The sequence below is a fragment of the Eurosta solidaginis genome, chromosome 1 (genome assembly GCF_040869045.1).
Source record: "Eurosta solidaginis isolate ZX-2024a chromosome 1, ASM4086904v1, whole genome shotgun sequence".
NCBI lineage: Eukaryota > Metazoa > Arthropoda > Insecta > Diptera > Tephritidae > Eurosta > Eurosta solidaginis.
This window is the reverse complement of record NC_090319.1, coordinates 377,582,620-377,604,537: the sequence shown is the minus strand read 5'-3', so window position 1 is coordinate 377,604,537 and position 21,918 is coordinate 377,582,620. Positions and strand designations below refer to the sequence as shown.

The 21,918-nt window shown below is 37.1% G+C and overlaps 2 protein-coding genes across 6 annotated transcripts in view; one reads left to right on the top strand and one right to left on the bottom strand.

Moving 5' to 3' along the window:
* RYa-R (RYamide receptor) overlaps window positions 1–21,918 on the bottom strand; it is a 417,850-nt gene that overhangs the window by 328,808 nt on the left and 67,124 nt on the right. The window lies entirely within an intron of this gene.
* On the top strand, window positions 16,099–17,264 carry LOC137245211 (phospholipase A1-like). The gene is made up of 2 exons (XM_067775519.1): window positions 16,099–16,152; window positions 16,218–17,264. Exon 2 carries the CDS (start codon window positions 16,607–16,609, stop codon window positions 17,210–17,212), a length of 606 nt encoding a protein of 201 aa, XP_067631620.1. The 5' UTR covers window positions 16,099–16,152; window positions 16,218–16,606; the 3' UTR covers window positions 17,213–17,264.

Sequence of the window (21,918 nt, the reverse complement as noted above, 5' to 3'; positions counted from 1 at the left end):
TTTGTTGACTCATGTTTGAAAAACTCACCCTATTTTTAGCAGCGATGGGACTATTGGTTGAAAAGAAATACTAATTTAACTTCAAAAGAGTCGTGGAAACTTCAGTTGAAAAATTTGCTGACACAGGACAATATTTTTGTTAGTAGGATGACGCTGAACTGTTGGACATAGTGTAAGTACTTGATATTCAATTCCACTACCACAAATTTTTCAATGGTATTTTCTAAAAAAAAAATTTTCACCATCACTAAAAATTTAGTGTTTTATTGAATTTTTGTTTTAAAAAGTTGCTTTTACTTTCCAAACCTTGAACTCCCTTTTCATTATTGTTAGTCTATTTCGTCTTAAATCTCCTCACCTTAACTTTTGTCTTCCAGGAATTCCTAATTTATCAGTCACTTTCTTTTTTATCTTCGTCATGTATGGGCTAATATACCTTAAATGCGATATCCCCGTAAAAATTTTCCACTTTTCACATCACTTTCATCCCTCACTTCCTTGTTTCAAAAAGCTTGCCATGACAAAAATACAGTGCAATTAAGGAATCCCATAAAAACCTGTCCGTTTATCTTTTTTTTTTTTTATTGACAATCACGCATCCATAAAAGATCCTTCACTTAATGCTATACACAATTTTTAATTTGTGTAAATATCGATTGAGTTCAAATAATCAGCTTCACCCATCTATAAAACTATTAATTTGACACTTTCTGTATTAACTGAAATAAGGAAGCTGTAGAAGTGAATGAATTTTCATTATCTTTTTCAGCATGATTGTGGTCTGGACCGGCATTGAAATCAATTAACTGAACTTAAGGACATGAATGCTTTATATACAACTACTTAAAAAGCTGTCTCAGCATCAATTTAGTATCAGAATATTGACAGATAATTTCCAGCATGTATCATAACGTAGGTAGAAACATAATTACTTCAGTTTGAAGGAACGTATGATAGATAACACTGGATCACAAATTCCAACTTTTTTTCTGCACCAGAGACGCCATTATGAAATTCCTATGTAAAATCACCTCCTAATTCCGAAACTTCGCTACCTTACTGATATACGAATACTAACACATACATATGTACCAGTAGGGTACTTAAGTTTTAATGGATATATTTACAAGAATGCTTATAACTTTTGCATTAGTCCATCGATTTTGTTGAATGGAAGCTTTAAATCAGAGCTTAGAGAAAAAAAAATCTGCAAAAAATAAAAAGTTTTGGAGATCGTTCCTCGCAAAATATAAATTTTTTTATATTTTGACAAAAAAAAATTGAAAAAATCCGTACTGATTGTTCGTTATCTTTGAATCTGCAGGGGGCCTAGCAAAAAGTGTTGTATGCAAAGTTTATAGCAAATTGTATTGCCTTTTTAAACGTTCAACCGGTTTTGGAACTGCTTTATTCGTTCTTGAGATATACATATATGATTAAGTGAACCCAATTTTTTTTTTTTTTTTTATTTAAAGGTTATACGTAAATATCTCAAAAACGTTACTATAGAATTAAAAATAACCTAGATTTTCGGAATCAGGGGGTAATTTTGCATAGGAATTTCATAATGGCGTCTGTGGTGCATTTTGGCTGTAAACCAGTATAATTTATGAGCATACAGTGCGTAATACATGTAGATATGTAATTCTTAACCGTTAAGTTGTTCTGAACAAGTTGATTAAATTCCTATATTCCCAGCGATTTTGGCCAAAGGCTAAGAACGATACATGTGCAGTGAACAGAAATATTGCACTGGCAACTTCTTTCGTCATATAAATTTGATTTTTCGTTTTTTCGATATTTAAAAAAACTTCTTTCAATTTTGTAACTGAAACTATGCAAATCAATATCGAAAATATTTTCGAGAAAATTCAAAATTTCGAAAAATTTTTACGAAAATTTCAAACTCTTTATTGGGAGTTCTATAATTTGTTTTTGTGTATGCAGTTTTTCAGTCCTATAAATTTTAGTCTTAGAAGTGCAAGTAATGCATCTCTCAAAACTCGGATTGGGGACTTCTTACAATTTTTTTTTTTCGTAATTGATATTAGAGAAAAATTGTAAGTTTACAAACGGCGATGGTTACTAGGACATGTTTCTGAATTTCACTTCTTCATCAGCTAGCTTTTCGGGAGCTGAGCGTTGAACTCGAGTCTCCAACATTCATATCAGTGCAAGCCTTTTTAGCTGCTACGCCATATGAATGTTCCGTTGTTCGCTGTACAATTGGTCTCTAAGAGTTGCCTTTTTTGTTTATATTCCTTTTGATCACCATGTAGGCACATACACTCTGCATGTAGTTTATTCCTAATGGTGTGGATATGATTTTTAGGCGTGCTTTTGAAAGCTTAGTAACATTTGTTCGGATTTTTACAGTATTTGTTTTTAATACTTCCGCTGTTACTATTATATCAATATGATCATATGTATTTAATTAGCGAGCTTTGCTCATATTGCTTTATACAATGGTTTTTGTAATTGATATTAGAGAAAAATTGTAAGTTTACTTTTTAGTTTATTTTTTTTTTTGGCAAATTTTTTTTTAATTTTCTTGCTTTAAAAAAATGTTTCACACTTTGCATGGAGAAAAATATAAAACACCCTTCGAAAAAAAAACTATCAAAAATGATTGGACTAAAAACTATATACTCAAAAAACTCAGAGAGCTCCAAATATAAAATTCGAAATTTTCTTGAGGTTTTGAATTTTTTCAAACAATTTTTCGAAATTGCTTTGCATAGTTTCAGCTGCAGCATTCATAAAAGTGTTTTTTTTTTTTTTTTAATATCGAAAATAAAAAGAAAGAAGAAAATCTAACTAAAATTGTCACTGCCTTTTTTCTCATCGCTGCTGTGTATGCAAATTTATTCATCCATTGGTTTACGAGTATATGAAGTCGCACATTGGCTAATTAATTCGTGTAAGTAATTTATTCAAAATTCATTTTAATTTACCAGTTGACTGAACAGTAAGTTTAATAAAGTAGACATCTCATACATTCATAAGTGTGCCTGTAGGAGGGAACAATTTTCACATGTAATACCAACATCTTGTATCGTGTAGGAGATAGTGGCACACATGTGACACCTTTAGTCCCAAATTATGTTTTATACAACACTTTTGGATTTTTCAAACAAAATATTGCCTAAAATATTGAAAGAGATAGCTCTAGTATGACTTTCAAATGCAGTACTTTGTAGTTCGAGATGCTTTCATGTCTGTAACTTTTATAAGTTCTGCATTTTTAACGAGCTCTCATCTTGCATCAAGCTTCAAGTAGATCAATGGGAGTTTTGTGAAAATAAACTTTATAGAAACGCTTTTGTACAACTTTTGTAAATATATGTGTTGTGCTGCCACTGAACAGCGGTCCAAGTTTGAAGTCTCTAGCTCATCTAGAACCCTCTTCAAGTTTCCGAATTTCGCGCAAATACCTGGATCCCTGCGCCACCAAGCGCTTTTTTTCATTTTGACGTTCTTGATGGCGTCTAAAATACGTTCCATATTTCTCGGCTGTAATTAATCGAAAAACTTTTGACAATCACTTCGGAAGAATTCTAGTTTCTTAAGAATTTTGTTACCATCTTAATAGCTGCACCACCTAGCGGATTTACTCCTCCTTTTAATGCATTATCACCGGAATCTCAACTAGGTATGAAGTACAAGACAACGATTTTATTTTACATCTCAATTCGTGCGCCCCCTAGCAAAAGTTGTGTGTTTTTTTGCATTGAATTGTGAAAAGCTTCTGAGACGAATTATAAATTTTAAGTCTCTTGAATTCAAATTTCGTGCGAAATTTTTCCTCTTTGCATTGTTGCGATGATCTTAACTACTTATTGGTCTCAAGGAGTTTGTTTGAAAATACAGTGACAGATTTTCTGCAATCTATGTGAATTCCTCAAATTTCTCGAACCCTGCCTCAACTAGCAGAATTTTGTATTCACATTTTTAGTGGGCTTACAGCGAAGTCATTAAAAGTCGATTGTCTTCCGATTACCATATTCGTATCTTAAATATAAAATCCCTCACGGCGTTCGTAGATAACTTAAATGCATGAATCCCCAGTCAAGTATGTAAGTACATTAACGCATGTTACATCAAGGCGGATATATATGTAATACAATACCCTGTATGGTGACATGTATACTTTAAATGTAATTATACTATACCGTCTTTGGTATTACACCGCTACGTAAACTATCGGAAACTGTTTACGTAAAAACATCAATTAGCGGGACTGTAATTATCATGCGCAATATGCAAAGTACAGACACCTACCATTCAAAATACAGCACACCCAAGACCTTGTAGGAAAAATTTATTGAGTTAAATTGGGAAGTACTGTGAAGCCTTTGTGTTACTTCATGGTATGAACAAATAATTATGACAGTTTTGCTACCGTACTAGCAGTTAACAGCGAATTAATGATGACAGCACTGAGAAGATGTGATGGTCCTTGGAATAATTGACAGAAAATTTCTTCAAAATATTTACTGTTTTATCTACAATGCGTAGGCATGCAGCAAAATCAACAAATCGGTTATGTTGTTCTTTACTTAACAGAGATTTAGTGAAATTAATCGAATTATGGTTAATTCGACCGAGTTCTTTGGCAATCGAACAAATTAGTTTAGTAATTTCAACAGAAGAGAAATTGTCGCTCTTAAGTTAACAAAATTTTGTAAACTTTACAGACTCCTAATCAATCTAACTGATTTTTCTGTTAACACAACTGATCTTACAAGTCATTTCAACGGCGACCAACTGTCAATACATGAGCGAATTTCAAAGAGAATTTTACGCTCACTGCGCTCTCTACTTTGTACTTATATATGCTGTGTACTATATATATGCACATATTTACGTATGTATATGGCGGCCGCCGTGGTGTGATGGTAGCGTGCTCCGCCTACTACACCGAAGACCCTGGGTTCACACCCCGGGCAAAGCAACATAACAATTTTAGAAATAAAGTTTTTCAATTAGAAGAAGAAGCGGGGTCGCCCCTCGGCACTGTTCGGAAAGCACTCCGAGTGTATTTCTGCCATGAAAAGGTCTCAGTGAAAACTCATCTGCCTTGCAAATGCCGCAACATAGGTACTTTCGTACAAAGCTGTGGCAACAATTTTTTTGTTTATTTGACTACTAAAACGGTAAATTACGTATCAACGATTTGTGCGCAGTTGATTTAACATCTTGTTGCGATGGATAAGAATTTACAGAAATTTCGGTTGAATTGACTCGTATATCGGTTGATTTGACCAGTCTTTTTCTTTCAGTGTACGTGTAGCCTTACGAACAAAACCCTTAAGGGTCTGCGGATTTGGTAATGTTATGTGAATAGGTTAAAGACGCTCCAATCCCATAAGTTACTTCTACCAACTGCGTACTTGGAGTCAGCGGAGGCGGTAAACATGTACTGAGTTGGGAGAGTAATGTGGAGGAAGACTGGAAATCCCTTGGTTCTCGCTTACAGAGACAAGGAGACTTACTTATTGATTTTGGGAGCCTTATCGATATTGATGTCACTTTGGTTGATCTAGTACCTTCCGGAAAACAGCAACATTAAGGTACTAGTGCGAACAATGCGGGAAGGGTATGTTAAGACTATGTTGAATCTTGGAGGTCACCCAGCTCTCATTTTCCGTGAGGAACTTGTGGCTCCCAGGGCCTAACATGATAAGTTAACACGATTCACCACGGAAAAGTAATAAATTGTGCTGGAAAGATCGTCTAGACAGTAAAATTGCAATTGATGTTGGCGATGTCTGGTTTGCCACAAAATGCTTGTGGTAAATATTTGAAAGGTACGGTCTTGATATTCATTAAAAGAATGTATGTTTTTGTTTTGCTAATTTGTATTCAATTTTAAAATTTTAATTACACTCAATTAATTAAAATTAAAATAAATGTAAGGCGCGAAAACCTCCGAAGAGATTTTCCGCCGAGCTTCTCTTCCAATTTGAGTCGTGCTCCTTTTAAGGCAGATGAGTTCTCACTGAGAGCTTTCCGTGGCTTAGATAAATGGTCTTCTAAATGAAAAACCTTATTTCTAAAATTTTGATATTTCGCCCAGGACGTGAACCTAGGATCGTCGGCGTGGTAAGCGGAGCACGCTACCATCACACCACAGGGCCGCTTAGATACCAAAGCCATGTGGAGAAGTTTTATGCACTGGAACATAATACACATCACTCGATAACTTATAATTCTCAGGATCACCCATTCTTACACCGCTAAATTGACAATCACACGTTTTATCCAACACATTACTATAACTTCCATAGTACGTGAGAGGGCAGCTATTAGAACGCACAACCTGAGCATAATATATGCACGAATGTTCGTGATTGCATTTTACCGATGTATAATCTTTACGTTCTGGTTGCTCAAAGCCGCCATTCGGGTAAAAACTAACTTTACCAATTGGTTTTACAAAACCCAAAGTACCACTACTTATCTGTATGGACTCAACATATTGAGCATCGTTGCTATTGAGACGGTTTTCTGGCTGATCGCAGTGTTTTAGTGGTTGGTTGGTTTAGAACGATTGTGTGTATTTTTCCCGAAAGAACATTTTTACCAACAAATCCGGCTATATGAGCACCCAAACTAAAACCAATAAATGGCATGCCATGATTTTGAACTAAATAATCAATGAGATTGGCAATTTTCTTTCCTATACCAGGTAGAGCAACAACGGCAGAAGCATAAGCTTCATCCATGGAACGTCCCCAATTTACTGAAATTTCATTATATTCACCTTTAGCCAACCATGCATCACGTGTCAGAGTGATACAATCTGCTGTGTAGTTTTGAGTCCAGCCGTGGATTATAAAGCGTATAGGGTTGTTCGGATTGAAATTCAATTGAGAAATGGCATTGACATTATTGGTTATGGTTTGTGCTTCTGTTCGATTTGATTTCGTATAGAGATAGAAGTCTACAAGTGAAGCCGGTTTATCCCTTATTTCTATTTCTTCATACTCGGCAAGCTGATTTTCACCCTCCTCAATAGTCACCCATACAAAGCTAAGATCAAATTGTAAAACATTCCAGCAATTTCACCATTGTTGCGCCCATCGTTGGGGTCGGCCAAAGGTCCAGCCCCGACTAAAGTAAATTTACATAAGTCAATATCCTCTTTCTTATTGCGTAATATTTAAGGTTTTGAATAATTACCTGTTAGCGCCAAACCTGCTAAAATAAGAAAACCTTTCATTTCGTGAAGAATATGTAAACTTGTCTGAAGATTTAAGCCAATTGCACTCTATTTTTATAGGTTGAGGGTTACATATTCACATGAATGTATGTAATCATGTTCAATATATGCGCAGCTGAAATAAGAAAGTTTTCGAAAGCAAATACAACTGTGTTCACTGTTCTAAATCTACGGAAGTGTATTCTATCTATGTGCTGTCAATTCGATTTGGTGATGAGCATTGTAGCTCGTTTCAGTGTCACTGAGTGCTGCGACATTGGGTTCCCAAGCGTGGTCACTAGGCCGGGTCGATTTGTGGGGAGGCAAAAAAATCGCCCATTGCTCTGTGAAAATCATATTCTAGGGATCAAAATAAGAAACTTTGCTGAAGGAACCATACCTCTAAAACGAATTCTGATGTCCCTCCCCCCCTTTGGGTCGTAGGGGCAAATTTTGAAAAATCCCACTTTTAAATGCCTATGTTTTTTCTTTTTGGAGTTTATTTTTCACTTTAGAAATTTATTTAGTCAGAACATATGTAAATGAAAAAATGATTTTAACTTAGTAATGGAAAAGCAATTTAACAAAATTATTAGAAATTAGCGTTTTTACAACCCCCTTTTAAAACCAAAGCATCACTGTGATGCATTTGCATGTCGTAAAGTTGCTTGTGTTGTTTTTTTTAAGCCACCACAAGACACAGCAGGTAGAATTGAAATTGCCCCTACCCAAAAGTTCGACCCAAAGAGGGGGACATCAGAATTCGTTTTAGAGGTATGGTTCCTTCGGCAAAGTTTCTTATTTTGATCCCTAGAATACGATTTTCACAGAGCAATGAGCGATTTTTAAATCGACCTGCCCTAGTGGTCACGTTTCAAAGCGATCGTAATTTTTATCACAGCATGCTTTTGCCTTTCCGGTCATAAGAGAACATATTGGGGAAGTGTGTTCACGAAAAGTCCAGACCCTGGTAGAAATATTAAAGAGACCATTCACTGGTGTGCAACGCTCCTCAAGACAATAAATTAATATAATAATTAATTATTTTTTTATTTTATTCTATTTTAATATTTGTTCTTTTAAAATTTATATTACACAAATTTGTATGGAATTTGTAAATTAAAACAAAAATAAAAAGATTGAAGTATTTTTCGGGCATAATGACTTTTTGGTATAATTTTATTGACAGCGTTGCAGTCTCATATTTACGTTCAGGCTATCGTTGTTACCTTAAAGTACGCAGCCGTTGCTATTCGCACGTACACGAAAAAATCCCATTTCACCATGGGTAGGTTCGGTGCCTTTCCGGAGAAAATTTATCAATTTATTATCCACTAATTTTCAAAAACCCTTAGCGCGAAACAATCATTACCCAATTTTTTAACCACGCATGGTTGGCAGGGAATATTTCCCACAATATTTAAATGCGCAAGTAAGATCTGTGGGTAAGAGCACTTGACCGTTAAGTAAAGCACCCCGACTAAAATGTATTGCCGTGGCAAAGACGTGTTGTTGTAGTTGTAGCGATAAAGACAGCCGCCGAAAGTTTTGGGGGTGTTATTTATATTGGTGGTCCTTTGCCGGATGCATTAAGGTCTACCTATGAGGAGCTTGAGGTCGCCAGAGCCTCGACTGTTAAAGAAACAGGATTCTCCACGGGTAGGTGGGGGCTGACAATTGCGTTGGAGAAGCTATATAATTGCAACCCCTTGAAAGGGTTACGCTGCACAACTCCTTGAACCAATATGGCATTTTAGTCGGCTCTTACGCCAGGCATACCTGCCGCGGGTATATTCCAAGCCCCCTACCCCGCTAAGGGTGTGACAGACACATAATTGAATTCTGTTTCTTTTTTACTACAATTTTCTTCATTGTTAAGAAAATTGTTCCTTTAACCCGGAACTTGTTTTATTAGAAACTAACCAAATACACACAATCATATCCATACCACATGAAAAGATGGCTGCCGGTGCCGGTTTTTAAAAATTACTTGTCTAGATAAAGCAAAGCATATGGCGCATAAGCAATTCCATTTTTATACTCAGTTGAGCAGAGCTCACAGAGTATATTAAGTTTTATTGGGTAACGGTTGGTTGTACAGGTATAAAGGAATCGAGATAGATATAGACTTCCATATATCAAAATTATCAGGATCGAAAAAAAAATTGATTGAGCCATGTCCGTCCGTCCGTTCGTCCGTCCGTCCGTCCGTTAACACCATAACTTGTAGGTTCCTGAGCACTCATCTCAGATCTCTATTAAAAACGATATCGGACTATAACGACCCTCACTTTTTCGATATCGAAAATTTCGAAAAACCGAAAAAGTGCAATAATTCATTACCAAAGACAGATACAGCGATAAAATTTGGTAGGTGAGTTGAACTTATGACGCAGAATAGAAAATTAGTAAAATTTTGAACAATGGACGTGGCATCGCCCACTTTTAAAAGAAGGTAATTTAAACATGGTGAAATTTGGCAGGAACGTTACTCCTATTACCGTACGTGTGATAAATAAAAATTAGCAAAATTGGATGAAGAACACGCCCACTTTAAAAAAAAAATTTTTTTAAGTCAAATTTTAACAAAAAATTTAATATATTTACAGTATATAAGTAAATTATGTCAACATTCAACTCCAGTAATGATATGGTGAAACAAAATGCAAAAATAAAAGAAAGTTTCAAAATGGGCGTGGCTCCGCCCTTTTTCATTTAATTTGTCTAGGATAATTTTAATGCCATAAGTCGAACAAATATTTACCAATCCTTTTGAAATTTGGTAGGGGCATAGATTTCATGACGTTAACTGTTTTCTGTGAAAATGGGCGAAATCGGTTTGAAGCCACGCCCAGTTTTTATACGCAGTCGTCCGTCTGTCCTTCCGCATGGCCGTTAACACGATAACTTGAGCAAAAATCGATATATCCTTACTGAACTTAGTTCACGTACTTATCTGAACGCACTTTATCTTGGTATAAAAAATTAACGAAATTACGAAAAATTAAAAAAATGCCATAATTCTATACCAAATACGAAAAAAGGGATGAAACATGGTAATTGGATTGGCTTATTGACGCGAAATATAACTTTAGAAAAAACTTTATAAAATGGTTGTGACACCTACCATATTAAGTAGAAGAAAATGAAAAAGTTCTGCAGGGCGAAATAAAAAACCCTTGAAATCTTGGCAGGTATTACATATATAAATAAATTAGCGGTATCCAACAGATGATGTTCTGGGTCACCCTGGTCAACATTTTGGTCGATATCTGGAAAACGCCTTCACATATACAACTACCACCACTCCCTTTTAAAACCCTCATTAATACCTTTAATTTGATACCCATATCGTACTAACCCATTCTAGAGTCACCCCTGGTCCACCTTTATGGCGATGTATCGAAAAGGCGACCACCTATAGAACGAAGGCCCACTCCCTTTTAAAAATACTCATTAACATCTTTCATTTGATACCCATATCGTACAAACAAAGTCTAGGGTCACCCCTGGTCCACCCTTATGGCGATATCTCGGAAAAGCGACCACCTATACAAACCACCACTCCCTTTTAAAACCCTCATTAATACCTTTAATTTGATACCCATATTGTACAAACAAATTCTAGAGTCAACCCTGATCTACCTTTATGGCGATATTCCTAAATGGCGTCCACCTATAGAACTATTGCCCACTCCCTCATAAAATTGTCTTTAATGCCTTTCATTTGATACACATGTCATACAAACACATTCCAGGGTTTCCCTCGGTTCATTTTCCTACATGGTTATTTTCCCTTATTTTGTCTCCAAAGCTCTCAACTGAGTATGTAATGTTCGGTTACACACGAACTTAACCTTCCTTACTTGTTCCTTATATTAATAGCAATTTCTCTCATTATAAGGATATTTGTTTTGAGTATAAGTGCGTCTATATCGTCGTTAAAAATATACACTCGTAATTCTATTGAAAATAGCTCTCTTTTTTGTTGTGGTAACGACATAGCTTTTACTGCTAATATACAGCTAACATGCTCTATTTTTCCACCGTGATCCTCTTCAATTGTATCAATGTATGTCTGTATCACCTGGCACACTTTACTCTTTTTTCCATTGCATCTCAATGTCAACTTTGTAGCTCATTAACAATTCGCCGACACATTAAATATTTCGCAATTTAAATGGAAAAGCACCGGTAAATTGAAAACAACAGATTCTCTTTTTAGCACATATTTGAGCATATACATACAAACACACATGTGATATTCATACGTAAGTATATATGTTAGTCTGGGTTGATTTATTAACCGATATCGCGCCATTAATTTTTCGATAGGAGTTGGGCTCAGGAAAAAAAATGTCCACTACGCATACCCAAAAAAATAATTTTCGCCAACGTTTTTACAACAGTTTTTTGAAGAAAAAAAGTATTTTTTGGGTTTTAGGGAGTATTTTGGTCGAAAAATTTACCCTCTCGTCATTTTTTTTTTGTTTTTGCAGGCTCGAAAATTAATTTTTTTGGGTATGCGTAGTGGAACTTTTTTTTCCTGAGCCCAAATCCTATCGAAAAATCGATGGCGCGATATCGGTTAACTTTCGGCCATACAAATCGACACAGGTTAATATATGTACTTGTGTGTAGGTATATTCATAGCAATTTTTCCATATTTTTGCACAACTACATATTTGCAAAGTTGTGCACGTGCTCTTAAATAATTTCCCTGCAACATCCCGCTACGCCAATCACAACAGTGTTCATACTCATAAATTGCCATTTTAACGCTCACGGTGTACAACGTAAGGTTTTCACAACTTTTACGAAATTTTAAATTACTTTGGCATATTTTAATTAGCAGTATGTTAAAATTTTTTCCAGTGACATACACACATAAGCTTATATGCGTGTGTTTGCACTCAAATGCCTAGAATTATTTTATCGCTGTTTATAAACATGTTTTCGTAGATATGTAAACTCTTTTCAACACTTCAAAGCTACCCTCCAGTGAAGTCAACTAGTCACCAACTGGTTTAAGCCTAATCATGAAAGTCGACCAAGAATATAAAATGATACGGACCCCATAACTTGCTGTGAAAAACACTCACCAAAATAGAATATTATTTTGTAGTGTGGAATTCGAAAAATGTTATTTTAATTTAGTCTTTTCGATAAGCTCAAACTCAATTATTGAAATGGCACGTTTTTGCAACACGATTTTATAATCAGAAGTACTAGCTCAATACCGACACCGATATAGGTGATGTAAATGAAACACAACAGCTACGCTAGCTGGGCTGTTATATGGAAATTAAAAAAGCCGCTTGCGATGTAGAATACTACTAGGGATTTAATGGGTTAAGTAGCGCGACCATTCCAAAAAGCTGTCATCGCAATTAATACCTTCTTCCACGTAAATGTAAATTTCACCGTCCCGTGGCGTACCGTGTTTACTTAGCAGTCGAGGCAATGGCAATGCCAAGCTCATCACGGACGAAGGTGTAGGATGACCTACATAGATGCCTAAACGTTCAAGTCGTTCCTGCGATGTTCGGGCTAGTACCTTATTGGTGCTATTTTCCGGATTTTACTGGACCAATATACAGACCATCAACGTCTTTAAAAATATCCAGCATCATCGTGAGATCACTTTATAGATGCAAGGAGAAGAAAAATATGAAGTGGCCTACTACTTTAGATTATGCATGTTGAATGAATAGTAATTTCATTGGCGGCCGCTTACCACACCGAATATCCTGGGTTCTCGCCCCGGGCAAGGCAACATCAAAATTTTAGAAACAAGGTTTTTCAATTAGAAGACAATTTGTGTAAGCGACGTCGCCCCTCAGCAGTGTTTGTCAAGCACTCCGTGTGTATTTCTGCCATAAAAAGCTCTCAGTGAAAACTCATCTGCCTTGCAGATGCCGTTCAGAGTCGGCATAAAACAAGTAGGTCCCGTCCCGCCATTTTGTAGGAAAAATTAGCACCAGTAGGAGCATGTAGCAATTGGAAGAGAAGATGAAGGAAAAAATCATGTTTTTTAACCCACTACGACGTGGTAAATATTTGCGCCGTTTTATAGCACATAGCTGCTTTCAAACATGATTCAAATTTGCTTTTGGCGGCAGTAAAATGTATGAAATTTTTGCCGTATTTCCTCATAATGCTTACGCAGATGACACCTGGGAGGTGTAACTTCATCAATCAGATGTCTATTGGAATGCCTAGGTTTCTGGGTATTCAACAGAAACTGTTTATTTAACATTTAATTTCTCTCCCTAATGGGGAGTACTCTCGGCGCAATGTCAGGTGGTGTTCTGGGAACATAAGAAGACAGCCCGTAGCGGCTCTGAGGGCAATATTTTGGCAGACCTGTAATTTCTTCCAGTGAGTAACCTTTAGGCTTGGCGACCTTATCGGAGACGCGTAGTATGCAATCGGCCGGCCAATTGCTTTGGAAGTAGTAATGAGTGTTTCTTTGTCTTTACACCAAGTGCTGCCTTCAAGAGATCTGAGGATTTTACTACGGCTCTGTATTTTTCTGTGAGCTATTGTTGCTGTGAGCTATTTTTTGCGATTTCATGTAATTTAACTTTGTTATATTCAATAAAACACTATGGACTCATAAAGTCTATGTGAGGTACACACGACCCGGCCACTTCATCTAAAGAGTAAGGGTTAGAGTAAGAGTGAGAGAAAGAGTAAGAGAATGAGTGGCAAAAGGAGGAGTAAAAGTAAGAGCAAGAGTAAAAGCAAGAGTCAAAGTAATAGTAAGAGTAATAGTAATAGTAAGACTAAGAGTAAGAGTAAGAGTAAGAGTAAGAGTAAGCGTAAGAGTTAGAGATAGAGTAAGAGTAAGAGTAAGAGTAAGACGAAGAGTAAGATTAAGAGTAAGAGTAAGAGTAAGAGTAAGAGTGAGAGTAAGAGTAAGAGTAAAAGTTATATTATTAGTAAGTGTAAAAGTAAGAGTGAGAGTAAGAATTTTTTTCTTGGACGTTGGGACAGAGCACGGCCCTCAAGTGGATCAATGAAACCAGGCTCATCCTGTTCATGTACCCACACCACGCAGTACCGTCGTGAGGCATAACGTCACGGCCGGGCGATTTAGTCGCCATTGCTTCTCATCTACATCCTTTCGGCATGTATCAATCACGTCATAACTAGAAACGCCATTTTACCCACACCATTCCAGCAATGTATGTCTATGAGGGAACCAGCTTCTTAATGAAAGGCTCTTCCCCAAAAATTCTGTGTACACTTATGTAGATACTCTTTAAAAACGCCTTGCCCACTCAATATCTGCGTGAGGTGGTTGTTATGTTCACCGTTCTTCCGCTCGTACTAATCTAGTATATTCCGAACTAACATTAAAGTCCACCTTTCATCCACAGTTCGCTTTAAGGTCACCAAAACCACTTCTGTCTTATTGTTAGGCATTTCCAGCCCTGCCTACGTCAGCCCTTCCTATATTCTTCCTATGCGTCATTGCATAATGCTTGGAGCAGATCCAGTTCCTTGGCAACTGCTGCTATGACCATATAATAAGCATAGCCGGCAGTTTGCGTGCCTCCGGGAAGGTCGATTTGTAGCACTCCGTCATACATCACTTTCCATAGCGTTGGCCCTAGAACAGATCCCTGCAGGACACCGCCGGTGATGTTGTGCTTTCTTGCTCCCTCATCCGTATCAAAGATAATTACTTTGTCGCTACAATAGCTACCAATTATTCTGAGCAGGTAAGTAAGAGTGCTAAAGTTTCATTGCGCAGTCAACTTCGGCATCCAGCTCGCGGTGTTAAAAGCTTTTCTTATATCCAAAGTAATCAGTGCACACAGCTTCGTTTTATTACGACCTCCGGTTATGGCTTCACGAATCAACTGTTTGTATAGCATATATCGTGGATCTTGATTTTCGAAATTCAAACTAACTGTTTGACTTACCAGCGTTTGCTCCAGATTCTCACTAATAATACGATTGAGAATCTTTCCTTTCGAATCCATCATACAAAGTGACCTGTATGAGGATAGCTGGTCGGACATCTTACCAGATTGCAGCAAAATAACCAGTCCTTGAAGTTTCCATGAGCGGGGGAGACGCCTTCTTGGATACAGGCATTGAAGAGGTCCGTAAATGCTTATGTTCTAGACCTTATCGCGGATTTTAGGGCTATATTTGGCATTTTCTCGGGTCCCGGGGACTTATTAGCTGCAACTCCGTATTCTAAATTGATACCGCTGTAGGTTGATCTCCAAAAGTAGCAGCTTTTGAGCTCACATTTTAGCGCTTCGGGCAAAAATTTCAATGACAGCTGTCCCTCTGATAAGCGCCAGTTCGTATATAGGAATTAGACTTGTGAGGAACGGAGAAATAATATTTATACATTTATATTGCCACGTTAGGTTGAACTCAATGAACCGTAAGGATCTGACATAGACCAAATATGTCCTCATTGTTTGCTCACCAAAAATTAAAAGCCCTATCAGAAACCGTTAGCTACGTTATAAAGTAAATATTACAAACCAGTGATCGGTCTCTATAATATTTCTATAGGGTCTGGACTTTTCATGAACATCCTTCCCAAATATATCCTCTTAGGGCGGGAAAAGCAAAAGCAAGCTGTGATAAAAATTACGATCGCTTTGAAACGTGACGACGCTTGGGAACCTAATGTCGCAGTTCTCAGTTACACTTAAAAGTGCTACAATGTCCATAACTTAATTGAGTTGAAAGCACACTTCCATAGATTTATGTAGAACAACAAACAAAGTTGTGTTTGCTTTCGAAAACTTTCTTACCTCTGCTTTACATATATGTGCATGATTACATACATTCATATGAATATGTAACCCTCAACCTATAAAAATAGAGAGCAGTTTGGTTTAGATTTCAGACAAGTTTACATATTCTTCACGAAATGAAGGTTTTTATTATTATAGCAAGTTTGGCGTTAACAGGTAATTATTGAAAACCCTAAGTATTACGAAGTAAGAAAGATGATATTGACTTATATTTGCTTTAGTCGAGGCTGGACCTTTGGCCGACACCAACGATGGGCGCATCAATGATGAAAATGGCTGGTACGTTTCACAACTTGACCTCAGCTTTGTATGGGTGACTATTGAGGATGGTGAAAATCAACTTGTCGAGTATGAAGAAATTGAAATAAGGGACAAACCGGCTTCACCTATAGACTTCTATCTCTATACTTAATCAAATCCAACAGAAGCACAAACCATAACAATTAATGCCAATGCCATTTCTCAATCGAATTTCAATCCCAACAACCCAACACGTTTTATAATCCACGGCTATACTCAGAACTACACAGCAGATCTCATCACTCTGATACGTGATGCCTGGTTGGCTAAAGGTGAATATAATGTCATCTTAGTAAATTGGGGACGTTCCATGGATGAAGCTTATGCTTCTGCCGTTGTTGCTCTACCTGGTATAGGAGAGAAAATTGCCAATGTCATTGATTATTTAGTTGAAAATCATGGCATGTCGTTGGATAACACACACCTTATTGGTTTTAGTTTGGGTGCTCATATAGTCGGTTTTGTTGGTAAAAATGTTCTTTCGGGAAAAATACACACAATCATTGGTTTAGATCCTGCCATACCACTAAAACACTACGATCAGCCAGATAACCGTCTCAATAGCAACGATGCTCAATATGTTGAGTCCATACAGACAAGTAGTGGTACTTTGGGTTTTGTAAAACCAATTGGTAAGGTTAGTTTTTACCCGAATGGTGGCTTTGAGCAACCAGAATGTATAGATTATACATCGGTTGGATGTAATCATCAACATGCATGCTTATATTATGCTGAGGCTGTGCGTTCTAATAGCTTCCCTTCCATGCGCTGTGGAAGTTATATGAATTTGGTTAATAAAACTTGTGATAGCCAATATAGCGGTGTAAGAATGGGTGATTCTGAGAAAAATAAGTTATCGAGTGGTGTATATTATGTTCCAGTGCATAAAACATCTCCATATGGCTTTGGTAACTAAGCAATTTTTGTAAATTAAGTCGTTGGTTGTAACGAAAGTTTTAGAATTAAATAAAAATTATAAAAACGAAAATATAAACTTTTTTAATAAAGACCAAAACCACCGCTTTCTAATGTTTACCACAATCCTTTCGTGATAAAAAAGTCATCGTCATCATAAGTTCGAGTTTATCCGTCGAGACGATTTTGCCAGCACAATTTATGGCTTTTCCGACCCAATTGTCAGCTTCACCTTTACTTGGCGAATCCTGTTGATTTATCAGGCGAGGCCCTGGGGAGCAGAAGTTCCTCACGGAAGAAGGGAGTTGGATGACCTCTAAGGTTCAACGTAGTCATATCATATCGTTTCCGCATTGGTCGGGCTAGTACATTTATGGTGTTTTTCTCCGGAACGTACCAGATCAATATCCGGCAAAGGTGCATCAACATCGATAAAACTCCCCAAACCCTTCAGCTAATCTCCTTGTCTGTGCAAGAAAAAGAACTAAGGGATTACCAGTCTATCACACGTCTCTTCCATCGCAATACGGTGTTGATAGACGGAACTTCTTTGGTTGGAACACCGTCACCCTATTCGCATAATATGACCTTATCCGCAGAGCCTTTGGACTTTTGTTCGTAAAGCTCCACGTAAGCATAATATATTAAGCTAATACAGCTCAATATGAAATCTTCTTTGATGCATGCCTACGCATTGTGGAAAAATAATAAGCTTTTTGGAGAAATTTTCTCTCAATTACTCCAAAGACCAGAGCATCTTTTCAATACTTCAGCATTAATTTGCGCTTAATCTCATAGCTGGTTTTGGACGTTTCGTAGCAAGTCTATTAAAATACTTACTTGGCCTGAGCGTCTTCCTCCGTGCTAATAACATGAACTAGCCATCAAAGCGTATAATATGAAGATAGTGCAGCAAATAAACGCTCATCACTTGGATATTCGCCGTTGCCATCACGGACAGAACCATGAATCTTTTGGAGAACTTTTTTCTTGAACACTCCAAGAGCCATCATCTTCTCTTGATTCCGCCTATGATTTCAAGCCACACGCCAGCAAAGGATCGTTCACGATAGACTTTTCAATTGCCTCTGTTGCTCAGTCCAAAGTTGCACTTGTTTTCAAAAGTTATTCTCCCTTTCGTTTATAATCTGCTATTGTTTTTGCTGTTAATGCTGGTTCCTAGATAGTCAAGGTCCTTCACAGTCTCGAAACTATATAAGTACAGTGACGTAGCGGCCAAGATGCGAATATGCCAAATGTATATTGGATGACAGTAAGTATATCGTATTGTCCTCATTTACCGCGAGACTCACTTTTTTGCATCTTTATCCAATCCAAAGGGGTAGAACTCACGACGCATTTGTTTAAGTCAATAATATTAGTATCATCAGCATACGCCAGCAATTTTACACTCGTATGACAAATGTGCCATATCGGTATAGTTCTGCTCCTAGAGTTATCCTCTCCAGCATTAGGTTAAAGAAGTCATTCGAAAATGAGTCGCTTTGTCTGAAACTTCGTGATATCGAGTAGCTCGGTGAGGTCCCTCCCAAACCTTACGGAGCAAGGAACTTAAAGTCAGACAAGGCAGCTTTCAAAAAACTTTTTTCGCGCTGCCTTGAAGTCTTCTCCAGCGTTTTATGTACTGTAACGAATTTAGTGCAATTCCTCTTGTTTGCAACTTTCTGCTAACGTTCGAATCACAAAACTGTTGAATAAATAACTCCACTTTTCAATAATGCAAAATGGCCTTTATTAAAGTACTTCACAATAACATCAATAACACTACTATTGCTCGCCAGATAGCGTCTTAAATCAAACTGATTGTCGTGCCTCTACTGTTGCCGCCTTTTGTACTCTGTGATTTCTCGTTCGCATACTTCTGGGCGCTTCCATTTCTAGAATTTACTAGTTAGTTGTCAGCTATAAAATTACTACGTTTCTAGCTTCTCATATGCGCGTGTAGATGTGACTGATACTTGCACAATCATAATTGCCTACTTTTAGGAGCATCACAGATAAGATATATGCATGTGTTTGTGCTTCTCTTCTCCGCTGCGTATACGTACATATATGTAGACATAATGATTGATTTATTGATGTGCATACAAGTCACTGTTTAGCATCGGCTTAGAGATGATAGTACCCTTAGTGTTTCTAATATTCGTCCATAAAGATCTGATAGATAGGAGATTTACCAGGTGTGAAGACACACTGATGGGGTTTAATCAATTCGTTCAGTTGAGCTTCAGTTTATCGCAAAATACGCCGTACATACTTAAATTCCAATCCGGAGGCATGTGCTCGACTCTTTTTACCTCTTAATTTAAATATGTCGGCGAAGAGTTCGGAGATGCACGATGTATTTTTAATTTTTGGGCGGATTACTACGATGTTTACTTCGACATAGTCGGCTAACGAAACTTTCCAGCGACAAGGGTATCGGGTTTTCTCCTCACCTTTGCTATCTAGTAATTAATAGAATTGCACCCTCCAGAACGACAGTTACCACGTCGCCATTATCATTGTCCTCCGAGGCTTATAAAAAAAAAATTAAGGAATCCCATATTGCATACTGGCACCTTACAAACAGCCACTTCCATGAAGTCGTGAACGGATTCGCAATAGAATCCCTTGAGTCATACCCTACTTCTACATCGAATGGGAACTACAAGGAACATTCATGTATATATCCCAAGCATTTCAGGGAGAGGGTGGGACGTTTTCGTATTCAAAAAAGGAAAAAAACTACTATTGTTTGGTGCGGACTTTCAAAGAGTAAGTCTGGTTTTATTTTATTTGAATTCATTGTAAAATTATTTATAGATAGTCCGATCAGGGGCCCGTTTCACAAAAGTTCAAGTCTTGTAATACAAATGAATTTGTTCGGACAAATTTTTTATTTATTTATTTTTTTCTTTTTTCAAAAGGAAATTACTTGCATTACAAGACTTTTTTGTGTTTAAAACGGGTCCCAAATCCAACACTATAGTGCAAAAATCTGGACCAGTACTCCTATAAGACGCGTAGATCGGCAAATGCTACTCCGTCTCACTCTGATCACAAAACTTTTGTGTTATTTCGATTGCGGAGGAGCGGTGCTTTCGGCAGCACAACCCACTTAAGACTTAAAAGAGTATATATAAAAAAGTAAGTCAGAGGCATACAAGAATGTGCATTACCGTGCTACTTCGACAAGAATATCCGAAACGTCGCTTGATGACGCCATGTTACATACATAAAACTCCAAAGATAGCTCACAGGTTGGGGTGCTATCCGTTCTCGTGTCGAGTTTCGTGGTGGAAGAACTCATGTAACAATTGAAATACTACAAACTACGCAGGCGACCTCCTTTGTGAGAGGAAAGTTTACAGGAGTCCTGTCTAATATTACAAAAAGGTTGATAATCCAAAACGATTGCCGAAGAAAAATGTACACCGTAGTGGAATCAGCCCAAGTAAGGCGCTGATATTTATTTTTTATTTTTCACATACTAGTAATCCCCTTGTATGGATTGCTGTTCGGGAATGTGTCGTTGGTAAATTATCTGCGAGTCACAGTTTTTCAATGCTACAAAAGCCTCAATGGGGTGTAGATGCATCACAAGGCAATTCTGCAGATACGTCTCCAGGGATCTAAGATGAACGTACAATTCGAAAGTCAAGCTAATCATATATGTAGTGATTTCCTCTTTACCTCAAGCATCTCACATGGCAGAGCAGAGATCTCTTATCAAACTCCAACTTTGTACATATATGTGTATTAGCGGAGTCGTGCTCAAGTGCCCAACGGCGTTATTGGTTTTGTCTCCGCATCCGCAAATACCTTTATCACAATTATCGAAAAATTCCATTTCAATTATAAGGTTTTCCTAAATTCGAGGCAATTAAATTTTTACAGAGGAAGCTATGGAAAACAAATAAAGTGTACCCAAATAAAAAATTTCAGTGAAGAGTAAAATCCAAAAAAGATGTGCAGAAGCTCTGCAGCCAATTTCACTTCTGTTCATTTGTTTTGTATCTGGCAGCTCCATGCAGCAACTTAAGCCACAATTTTGAGTGGAATTTTTTAGGCCCGGTATAAATAAATACCATCAGACGAACAAAAAAATTATAAGGCTAAAAAAATTGCCTATGTTCAATATTTAAAATACACCAAACAATTGAAACGACGCGAAAATATTTGCTTATTTGCGGTTTTGTGTTTTGAAATGTTTGTGTAGCTCGTTAACCAACTGCGGATTTGTGCAGCAAAATTTTGATTGATGACCAGCACCGGTATACGTGTTTCTATACCTTTCATGAAAATAAAAGGCAATTAAGTTTGTCACGAGTCTTTTATTTATAATGCCTTAAGGAAATAAGATTGGCTCACTAAAAAGTGTACCGAAATGATCAGGACGACGAGCTGAGTTGATTTCGTCATGTCCTTCTTTCTATCCGTCTATCTGTTTGAATGCCATAAAGTCCCTCAATTTTTGGTATATGTTGATTAAATTTGGTGGGCGGGTATATTTTTTTGTCTGATTAGACATTTTTAAGAACCGACCGGATCGGACTACTCCGACATATATCCAACATGCAACAGATATTTTTTCCACAATTTATCACCAGATGCTTACACATACGGTATATATTATTGTCTGGAAAATCTTATAAATCGGTCTTATATGCAGTATACATTCCTTACAACCTCGATATGATATTC